General features: G+C 35.8%; 2 protein-coding genes and 1 long non-coding RNA gene across 4 annotated transcripts; 2 read left to right on the plus strand and 1 right to left on the minus strand.

Moving 5' to 3' along the window:
* Positions 1 to 292: 292 nt before the first annotated feature.
* LOC113298189 lies at positions 293 to 3,666 on the plus strand. The gene is made up of 11 exons (XM_026546881.1): positions 293 to 811; positions 907 to 998; positions 1,083 to 1,279; positions 1,465 to 1,504; positions 1,626 to 1,707; positions 1,851 to 1,928; positions 2,027 to 2,152; positions 2,660 to 2,781; positions 2,897 to 2,936; positions 3,090 to 3,164; positions 3,296 to 3,666. Exons 1-11 carry the CDS (start codon positions 477 to 479, stop codon positions 3,492 to 3,494), a joined length of 1,386 nt encoding a protein of 461 aa, XP_026402666.1. The 5' UTR covers positions 293 to 476; the 3' UTR covers positions 3,495 to 3,666.
* A 425-nt stretch (positions 3,667 to 4,091) lies between these two features.
* LOC113298193 (O-fucosyltransferase 16-like) lies at positions 4,092 to 8,884 on the minus strand. 2 transcript variants are annotated; one of them, XM_026546886.1, is made up of 11 exons: positions 8,745 to 8,884; positions 7,559 to 8,620; positions 7,407 to 7,466; positions 7,210 to 7,303; positions 6,870 to 6,946; positions 6,662 to 6,750; positions 6,377 to 6,560; positions 6,106 to 6,287; positions 5,541 to 5,643; positions 5,080 to 5,411; positions 4,092 to 4,982 (listed from the first exon to the last, which is right to left on the minus strand). In XM_026546886.1, the coding sequence occupies exons 2-11, from the start codon at positions 7,718 to 7,720 to the stop codon at positions 4,526 to 4,528; spliced, it is 1,740 nt and encodes a 579-aa protein (XP_026402671.1). In that variant the 5' UTR covers positions 7,721 to 8,620; positions 8,745 to 8,884; the 3' UTR covers positions 4,092 to 4,525. The 2 variants fall into 2 exon arrangements, with proteins under 2 accessions (XP_026402671.1, XP_026402678.1); XM_026546893.1 differs by having other exon boundaries at positions 7,559 to 8,530; positions 8,745 to 8,879.
* A 95-nt stretch (positions 8,885 to 8,979) lies between these two features.
* LOC113298207 lies at positions 8,980 to 9,604 on the plus strand. The gene is made up of 3 exons (XR_003334086.1): positions 8,980 to 9,104; positions 9,238 to 9,339; positions 9,457 to 9,604. It is a non-coding gene; the product is annotated as an uncharacterized LOC113298207 (long non-coding RNA).
* Positions 9,605 to 11,269: the final 1,665 nt, after the last annotated feature.

An 11,269-nucleotide genomic window follows, 5' to 3' on the forward strand; every position in this document is an offset into this window, starting at 1 on the left:
TCTGTTTCTGATTAAGATAAACAGCAGAAGGATCTAGAGTTTGCCCGCCGTAATTAAGGTTACCACTAAAACACGTGTAAGTGAACGATTCGAAACAAAAAAATATTTAATCTAGATATTCTAGACAAATAAATCTAACTAAAAAAATTTGTTCACGTGTATAATATTAAATCGTTACCGTCCATCCATCTCCCTCATTTTACTTAACTGGACCCACATCAGTGTGCTCAGTCCAAGTTGTTTCACAGTTCACACTCACTCCTTTTTATCTCTTGTTCTTCTCTTCTTATAAATAAACAACAGACTTACTTGATTTTTGTAACCGAAAACAAATCGTGATTGAAGAGAGAGCTGAATCAAGTAACAAGCAAAGAAACCCTAATTAGGGTTTTCTTTCTTGATTCACTCTCTTTGATTTAATCAATCATTTTCTTTTCAATGGAGTTTTTGTAAAAAAAAAAAAATAATAAGTAAAAATGGCAACAACAAATTCCAGTAATTTTACCACAACTTCTTCAGCATTTCTCAGAAGCAGAGTTGATAACGTCTCCTCTTCTTCGTTAATTTGTGAATTGAGTTTTAGAAGCAGAACTAATGTATTGTGTAATATCAGTGGTAGAAATGTTGGTGATGGAGATAAAAATTTAAAGATGAGTCGAATCTCTTGTTCTTCTAACTCTGTATCTCCGATTCGAAGAAAATCATCCAGTGTTATTGAAAATGCTGAAGAATTGGGGTTTGAAAAATCTAAAAACAATCATCGTCTAGTGAAAATCCAAGCTATTCCTACTGTGCCTTTCTCTTCATCTAGGTATACTGTTTTTACTCGTTTTCATTCCCTTCAAATTTAGGGTTTTAAAATTTGGTTCCTTGATTGTATCTATCTTGGTTGATATTTGCTTGCAGACCTGGGGGTGGTACTGAACAAAAGAAGTTCTATCCTAGGTGTACACCAAATAACAATGCGCCGCATTCTCGTGATACTCCGCCTAAAAGAGGTATACAAAAAGAATGAATTAGTGGAATTTTCTCATAATTTCATGCAAAAAGCTTGCTAAATTTTGCTTATTTGTCACCAATAGACACTGGCATTGCAAATGAGAAGGATTGGGGCATCAGTTTAAATGATCATGTCAATGAATCTGGCACTAATGAAGATGGTAGTACTTGGTTTCGTGAAAGTGGAGAAGATATAAATCTGGACAATGAAGGATATAGACATCGGTGGACTAGGATGGGTGGCAAAAGTAATGACGCTTCTTCGCAATGGAAAGAAGAGGTATAATTTAACAAGTTTTGAAGGTTCACTTTCTGTAATCTTATTGCGTATTGCTACAATTTTAAAATGTTGGTTTTACATGGAGATGAGTTTGCTCCGTTGTCGTGCCTTGGTTATGTTTTTGTGACTGATAACCATTATCCCAGGTATATACATTTAATTGGCTTCATTGATCTCTTTAACAGTGGTGGGAGAAGAGTGATTGGACTGGATATAAAGAACTTGGTGTGTTCCACATTTTTACATTCATTTACTTGTTTGATGTGCTGCATGTTTTATTAATGTCGTTAGAAAGTTCCCAATGGTAAAGATGGTACTCAAATTTCTTTTATCTTGTTCTGCATAGGCGTCGAGAAGTCTGGGATGAATGCTGAAGGGGATTCATGGTGGGAAACATGGAAAGAGGTTCATCAACAAGATATATATAGGTGCGGCTTACATATTACTCCGTCATTAGATTTGATGTCAGTTTTATGTTTTTCTAAACGTGTCGAGGAATTTTGTTAGTATTCTTCTAGCGGAACCTGTAGTCTCAAAAGAACTATCCATATAACCTGTTTTCAACTTTCAGTAATTTGGCAAGGATAGAGCGAAGTGCAGAGAAACAAGCAAAATCAGGCACTGAGGATGCGGTATGGTTTGAGAAATGGTGAGTAAACAATTCAGATTATATTTAATAGTCACTTGTTTCCTAGAACACTAATTTGAGTGAAGAAGTATACTGATGACAAGAAATCTTGCTTATAGGTTCGAGAAATATGATGCTAAAGGGTCGACAGAAAAAGGGGCTCACAAGTATGGGAAATTGAATGAACAGTCATGGTGGGAAAGATGGGGAGAGCACTATGATGGAACTGGATCCGTCCTGAAATGGTTTGTCAAACCCTCTCTCCTACATTTTATGTTTACTGCAAAATAATGCCACTTCAAACATTTCTGCTCAAATTCGTGTAGAACTTACACTAGGAATCTGATATGGGTCCTTGAAGCACGGCTTAAATACTTTTTCCAGGGACAATCATACCACAGAGCATCTATTAAGCTTTTGTGTAAAATTTGAGAAATAAAGAATACATTGAGTACTATAAATGTGCGATCCCTTGCAAGTCATTTTGGCAGGAAAACAGGTTGATAAGATAACACGGCTAGAATGATTAATGATAATTGTGTATTCTAATGTAATTTTATACGTCTTGTAACACAAAGACACTCTAACACGTGAATGCAGTGGATGTGCAACTACTATTAATCCCAAACTAATCATTTTTATGGCTAGCAAAGTACACCCGTTTTTATTATGCAATTAGTATTTAGACTACTAATGAAGACTTTATAAGTTGGAATCCTTTGTTAATTTTCATTGTCTCCACATTTTCTCAGGACGGATAAATGGGCAGAGACCGAATTAGGAACCAAATGGGGAGACAAGTGGGAAGAGAGGTTTGTTTCTGGCATAGGTTCGCGCCAAGGAGAGACGTGGCATGTGTCGCCCTCTGGTGAACGTAAGTTTATCCTTTATCCTTTGTATCTTTACTTTCTAAATTTTAAGTTATTTATACAGAAACACGTCACATGTTCTTCTTAATGCCACTAAGATTTTTGTACTAATGCTTATAGGCTGGTCAAGGACGTGGGGAGAAGAGCACTTCGGAAACGGGTAAGCATTTCCGGAAATAAAAGAGGCCATTAGCATGATTCTTCTCTTCGTAATTTCAGCCCAATGACTAGAGACTGTTCTGAATCAGTTATTCGTTCATAACCTAGTAAAATCTAATTCCAGCTATTTGTGCCTATTTTATTTTATTTTCAGGAAAGTGCACAAATATGGTAAAAGCACAACGGCAGAAAGCTGGGATATTGTTGTTGATGAGGAGACCTATTACGAGTAAGTTCGTTCTCTGCTCAATATGAAATATCATATATCATAACCTAAAATTCGGGCACTCCATCCTGTTACAATTCAAAACTTCGCACTGCTAGGTCTAAACTAAAAAAATGTTTATGTTTTTGTTGAAGGGGTCAACCTCATTATGGATGGGCAGATGTTGTTGGTGATTCAAGCCAGCTTCTAAGTATAAAACCTCTGGATAAACCACCTGGTTACTACCCCGGTCTTGGAATTCCTCCGTCACCTTCAGTTGATGAACCATTCTCAGATGACAAAACACCTCCAGTTGACGAACCACCACCATCTCCAGGATTTGATTCAGAATGAAGAAAAATAGCTTCCCTTTTCTATATTTTAGATTTTAATATTTAACTTCCTGGAATATGGAAATATTTATTGCAGCTCAGTTCTATAGTGGTAAACAAAAGACTCCTCCATGTAAACAAAACATCAAAGCAGTTAGTCTTTAATCTATTAATTCTTTCATTTTTAACAGTTGCTTATTCAACTGTTATTTATTGACCAAAGTTCAGTCTATTATGTTGCTGCTACTTGATAGGGGTGCATTTCCTTTTTCCCTTTAGCAAAGAAAGAAAATGATGAGAGTGTCAAGCAAGGCTGTTGAAGGCAGCAATCTAAAAAAGAACTGGAATGCAATTTTTGGAATATTTTTGATGCACTGGTCTTGCTGGTTCTCGCCAAGTTGGTTCTCCTACCTGGTATACAAAATCTTAAGTACTATATTTGCCAGTTACGAATAGTACGTACTATACGATGTTTACACTCCTCCAAGTTGAAACCTTAACTAGCAAAAATTGATCCTCATTAGATTGCAGCTAAAATCATTACTTGAAGATCGCTGAAACTAGCAAGATTCTCAGGAAACCACTATAATACAAATGCTGCAGCAGACAAATTGTAAATGCAAGCCAAAAAGAGTGGATCCACACATGGTTTGAAGATGAGTTGAAATACAAAACACAAAATCTAATTCTGGAATGCCATGTATTTTACTGGTAATCTAGTCTGGATGTGGAATGCCATCCACAATTAATACATGGATGTTATGGCAAAAGTTAAAAGGCCTATAAATTAACATAGCCACATAGGTCTGTTTGTTGTGAGCACTTGTTGGATGGTATCATGTAACTAACAGTTATGCAACAGTATTAACAGCTTCTATCCTGATTCTTGCCATTCGTACTTCTACTGAAACCTGAGAGTGGGAGTCTAACACAGGGCTACATTGCTGAAGACACTTATATATACAACAGATGAATCTCAAATCTGCCCGCACAAGAATGCACAATTGCTGGTTAGATTCAACCAGTAAAGGTAGTCTGAAGGAAGCTTTTTATTCAGTCAGATAGTAGCTCTTCCAACTCCGGTTGTTCCTCATTTTTCTGTAACTCATCATAATCTGAATTAATTATATTGGCCACATCTTTCTCTAGAGGCTCATTCTGGTTATCCCAATAGTCTGTATCAGGCCACAATGGCTCACCATCATTATACTGATCGTCATTTGATTCACCGGTATCTTTGCTCTCATTTCCTTGATTAATCCTGCTCTGACTCTGATTACTTGCATCCTTGTTTAACTTGGCCTCAGAATTTTCACAGATGCAAGTTGAGGGGTTCTCATGAAATTCACCTCTGCCTGGCCTTACCTCATTCGGCTCCCCCATAAAGCCTCTCTGATAAGCATGAACCTTAGATGAAAATGTTTCCCAGCTCATCTGAGTACTGTTCAAAAACAAAGAATACAGTTTTCTACCATTTGGACGAATTGTACGCTTATGTCCAAAGTATCTCCTGCAATAAACAAGAATTGTGAAAAGTTAATTTCAAGTTTGTGCTGGTTTAGTAGATTAGAAATAATGAAAAAAGAATGCAAAGAACATCACTATACCTTCGCCCAGCCAATATTCTGGCCATGTTACCATTGTTATTGGTCACAAACACGTTACTTTCATCACAAACAATGAAGTCGAGAGCAGCCATGCGGGAAGAGAATGATGAGAATGGTGCCAATTCTTCCTTCCTGGCTATAGTGTCTTTTGAATGAAAATTAGGGAAGAGACGTTTTAAGGGTGCCAATGTTTCTTCTCCTCCATAAACATCTCCAGATGCTACGTAGATGTGCACGTCGCTACCAAACCCAAGTGCTCGGAGCATAAGACCAACTTCCTCTGGAGTAAGTGGACATCTTCCATGCCTCCTTTCCTTGTCTGGGTTGTTTGACTATTATATATATATATATATATATATATATAGTTTATTATAAAACACATCTGAAGCATCAGTCATTTGACTTAAAGAGCTGTAAATGCTTTCGAGTTTCAACCAACCACTCAAACTGTAGAGACTTACATGTAAAGTTTTCCATCTCTTGCGTATTGCACCTAGTTCTCTTCTTTCCTTCTCTCCTCCACCATAATAGCAACCCGAAAAGGCTAGCATATCAGGTTCAAACCTGTCACGGGAAACATCTGACTGTATCATACAGCTTTTCTAGTATTCATTGTCGATCTACAAAGTTTCCTAAAACAGATGCAGTTACCATATACGGGCCAAGTGAACAAATACTCTATGTTTCTAAACAGAAAAAGTAAGCAAGCATGCGGGATGGGAGGGAATATCTAATTGACAGACCATTTCCAGTAAAGTTTCCGATTTCCCAACGCATACAACCCTTTCGTCAATCTAACGGGCATGACACTATTTACCAAAACGTGACTTTGTGGGAGGATAGAATATTTGTCATTTAAGTTTTTAACTGCTGACCAAAGCCAATAGCTGGCACTTTTAGCAACTTACACAGTTCAATTTTACAGAACTTCGACTGTATGTTAAACACATGGAGACAAAAACAAAGATCTTCCACTGGTATCATATTGGTAGCCAAGATCGGAGTTAGCATAAAGCTGAACTGTACCTTAGGTGCAGGGCAATGAAGTGGGTGCTTTTATTCCTCATCCTTCGGACCAATTCTCCACCCATTTTGAGTATAGGATCGGTAAACTTTAGAGCATGGTAGTTAACTCTACATCTCAGCTTTTGTAAGTCTTTATCCAGCTTATTTGCAAGCCTGTAATCAAACTTGGTTAAGTGCACAGCCTGTACCACAAAAAGGAAGCCAGTTTAACAAAGTCTTCTAGCAATCCACAATGCTAGGTAGAATCCTAAAATAAATAAATAGAACTCACGTGTTTTTTCAATAGAACAGGTAACACACGGTTTCTATAGCATTTTGCGGTGCACTTCCTTGGGACACGCATCCTACGTGGAATCATAATTTTCCCTCCCTTTTCAGGAAGTTGCTTTATAATTTTTACATCATTTGCGAGAAAGGAGATGAACCAATCAACATTGAATATCTCGCCAAAATTGCTGCAGAAGAAATAATAGAAAAGAAAATTAATGCACTAGTATTTGACCCTTGGTGTAGAAAACTTAAAGCCAGAACAATCTTTAAATCGCCAGTAACAAACCTGGAGTCTTTCCAAAAAGATTTTTCATCCAGCTTGGGAACAACAAGAGTAGCATTCAAAATGCGAGCCGCAACAACTGCATCTGTTATCTGCAAATTTAGTAAAGCATTAAGTTTACCACAGGAACCTAATTAATCAATTCAGGTAGTTAAGTAATTTAATCTGCTGAACGATATCAGCAAAAAACAGCATTGAAGAATAATCTTACTCCGGTTCGTTGCTGATTTAACCCTCCGCTAGCTGAGATCACTAAATATCGATTTGCTATTGTATTATCTTCAGCAGCTGTTACTCAAAATTACCATTCACGTTTAATAAGCACAGCCATGACGGCGACGACAGCATTAAACACAATCAAAACCCTTAAAACCAAAACAACACGAAATCATCCAAAGATATAACCACCATTTATTTCGATAACACTTTATTGCAAGAGTAATCTCTTCTACTTGTTGAAAATATGCACTAGATTCAAAACCATGATTCATATTGTTTATCTATATCTACTATGTGTGATTGATAAAGATTACGAAAAAATGGGTACTTACAAGTAAATTTTTTGCTAGCTTCACTACAACCATAGTATAATTTTGACAAGCGTGAACTCCATAGATCACCATGACGTGTAGTTCTTCCAATAATCTAAACCCCAAGAACCCAAACCCACAAATCTCAATATACAAACAACAAGATTTCAATCACAAAGAGATCAAGTAAAAAGACAGGAGAAAAAGCAAACCCTAACCGGAACATGAAAAACATTGTCATTGTTTTGGATCTCATTCTCATTCTCCTCATCATTAGACTGAAAAGCAAAAACCCCATCAATTAAAACATATGCAATAATCAAAAGGTGAAAAAAAAAATCAGAAATGGGGTTTGGATTTGTTTACTTACAAGGTCATGTTTACGATTGGCATGACGATGATTTGTATTCTCCACAGGTGTAGAAACCAGAACAGAAATAAGAACTATTAATATGAGAATTGAAGCTGAGATTGCTACTATAAAACATCTTAAATGTTTTGAATTCGAATATCTCCTTCTTAGTAATGCCATTTTTTTCTCTCTAGTAGTTACTAGCTAATGAAGTAGGTTTTAAATAGTACAGAAGAATCTTCAATTTCTTCTTCTCCATTTATTTCTTTTTCTAGTTGTTTTAGACATCTCAATACTGAATGGGGATGAAGAAGAAATTAGTTATTCCATGTATATCAAATGCCAGCCAAAAATGAAACTGAAACTCTGTAGGAATCCTTCCTCACAATAACAACAACAATTTGTGCATTGCCTACCTTTTCCAATTTCGTTTCTCCCTAATCATCATCGTTGGATCATTCAACTTCTTTGACCTAGATTCTACTGGTCAATGTATCTAGCGGTCTATGCTAGTTAATATCCAGGTTCACCTTTGTTAATGTAATGGGCAGTCCAACGGGGGTTTACTCAACAAATACATTCGTGGATTGAGCTATTTTACGTTTTCTCCCCTCCCAAAATCGTTAATTAACATTTCCTCCCTAAATAGATTACAATTAGTTTCCTCCCATCGTTAGTTTTTCCATCCGGTTAGTTGAGTCAACACTTGTGCACACGTGGCAAAAAAATAAAAAATGTTGGTTAACTATCCAAATTACCCTCACACTTAAAAACAACATGGACCGCTTACGATCCAGAAATTCGATATCAACGGTGAGTTTTAGTCGTCTTCTTCATTTCTTATCTGATCCAGATCGTCATAATCTCCCATGTTCGACTGTCAGCAGCAGCAGAACACAAACAACAGAAAAATGACGATCACCTTGGATGACGCAATTTGAACCGTGTTTTTCCTACTTTAACACACCAAACTTCCCAAAAATTATTGAGCTACAATACACAAAAATTTCCAAAAATTGTTAGAGCTTCCGTCTTCGATTTCATCACGACCGAATTGCATAAACACCCAATTACCTAAAACTTCATATAAACCAAGACGAAATCAACAAAAATTAGAACAATTGCAAACCCTTTTAACCGCCGCAAACCAAAATATTGGTATCAGGAATCAAAATTCGGATGATGAAAAAGAGTTTGGTGATACCTGGGATCAAGTTCAGGAACATGTTCTAATAGAATGTGATTAACACTTATATGAGCTCTCATCCATGGGAGAACTGGGATTTTATTCTATCTGCTTCTGTTATTATTCAATCTTTTAGAAGATTTTCATTTAGCCCCAACTTATAGACTGGACTAAGGAGTAGATATTTGTGTTAGAATATCTTTAATGAGATACCAGGTGATATTTGTGTTAGAATATCTTTAATGAAATCAGAGGAGACCGTAATCCTTATTCACGATGATGAGGAACCAAAATCAAATACTATGGCAACAACGAATTTGAAACATGGAGCAGCAAAATCAAAAGCTAGGGAAAAAGAGAAACCGTTGAATGCTTAAGGTTAGAAAACCAAAGATTATTACTATCCTTCACAATTTGGTGTTTGATTGTTGATTGAGAATGAAATTGATGAATGCTTAAGATTCCTAGTCTGTTAGATATCAATGGGTTGTATATGGATTTGATTTTGCAGGGAAGGACATTTGATAAAAAATTAGAAGAATTCCAACAGAGTTGTCTCCATCACCATCTGTGAATGCATATCACTTGTTCGAGAGAAGGCCTTAATGACCGGGTACCCTAGTTATATTCTAAAACTGAAATAAGATTGACACACATATTTCGCACGTAAGTATGAGGGTATTTTGGGTAGATATTAAATAATAATATTAAATTTTCCACGTGTGCATAGGTGCTGACTCAGCTAACAGAGCAGCGGATGGAAAAATTAACGATGGGAGGAAACACAAATTTTAATCTATTTGGGGAGGAAATGCTAATTAGCGATCTTGGGAGGGGAGGAAACGCAAAATAGCCCTTGTAGATTTGTAAAGATTTAAAAAGAGTCGTGAAAATTAACAACTTTGTGAGAATTATACAGAATTGAGCAAAATTTTGTGGAGTTATGCAGAGTTGTCTAGTGTCTTGCAGACATTTGTAGAGTCCTGAAGAGTTGTAAAAACAAATTTTATATGGAAATATGCATGATAGAAAATAAATACAAAATTTATTGTAGCTTATTTATTATAGTAACTTCAACTAAATTAAAATAAATTATTATTATTTTATATATATATAACTTATTTCTTTTGTTCAATAAAATACAATAAAATATAACAATAAATTAAAATAATTATTATTGTGCATTTGTACATAATAAAAAATTGAAAAAAAAATGTTTAATCGTATCATATAATTTAATGCTCATCTATAATAGGAGTTTTATAGATTGTGTATTTATGAAATAAAATAAAAGAGAATACAAAATATTTTTATATGAAATTTGGAAGTCTTCCAAAATCTTACATATTTTGCAAGACTTTTATCAAGGCAAATATATACACAAAAATCACTCAAAGTCTTGAAAATAGGTAAGTATCCAAAGTCTTTGAATTTTCAAGTTTCAACGAGTAACACAAACTTTAGAAGACCTTTTGACAATCTACAACGAGTAACATAAACTTTGAAAGAGATTTTAAAAGTATACAACCAATAACACAATACTTTGTAAATCCATTAAACTCTTTGGAAATCAATAAAAGTATTTATTGAGTAAACCCCTGTAAGTCCACTAGGAACCATGTGGATCGCATAAGGCCGGTTCATGTGGGAACTAATCAAATTTTCATTTGGCATGCCAGGTGGCCTGACATATTAGCGGTGCCATTATGGGGAAAAGGTTCAGCGGTAGAGATGTTATTGCGTTCTTACGGGTAGTGCGAGCGATATAGTCTCAACCGCTGGTGTTGAAGATTCTGTCGCCTGGTTGAAAATCTGTCGTTAACGGCTATTTCCTCCTTATTGCAGTCTTATTTATTTTAAAATCGATGGTTTATTTTGGCGAAAAAAATGCAAATTCATATGCATCGATTTAAATCATAACATGAAAAGCGTATTCGGATTTTGCAACAATTTGATGATGAGGCAGGTCAAGATAAAGAACTAATCAACACTATGATGGCCGTACATTTGGCAACATATACCTAGATCTCCAGAGCCAAAACAAGTATTTACAAGAACATATGCGTATGGATGGAGGAATGAGTTCCACCAAAAGCTGATGCATGATTATTTACTTCGCGATTGTATGTACTCTAATGAAAATTTCCAACGTCGATTGCCCATGGAACTTGGTGATAAAGATTATACTATGGAACTTTGTCAGGTAGAACCTTAATTCAATTATCAGTTTGATGCACAAAATTAAAGTTCATAATAGTGAACAAAAGGTCACTCCGTCCTTAAGGATTCTAGGTTGCGGAAGACTTGCGGATTCGAATGATGGATACTTTCGTACGAGAGAAACAACTTCACATGAGTGTCTTTCATTGTTTTTCGAAACAATGATTAATTATTTTGGTGCAACGTATTTACGAAAACCAGCCGAGGAAGATGTTAGAGAAATATCACACAAATATCGGGATATGAGATTCCCATGAATGCTAGGTAGTCTTGAATGTGGTAGGGACGAGATGCCCTACCTATTGTGGTCATTACCCAAAACC

This window comes from Papaver somniferum, chromosome 1, assembly GCF_003573695.1.
Source record: "Papaver somniferum cultivar HN1 chromosome 1, ASM357369v1, whole genome shotgun sequence".
Taxonomy (NCBI): Eukaryota; Viridiplantae; Streptophyta; class Magnoliopsida; order Ranunculales; family Papaveraceae; genus Papaver; species Papaver somniferum.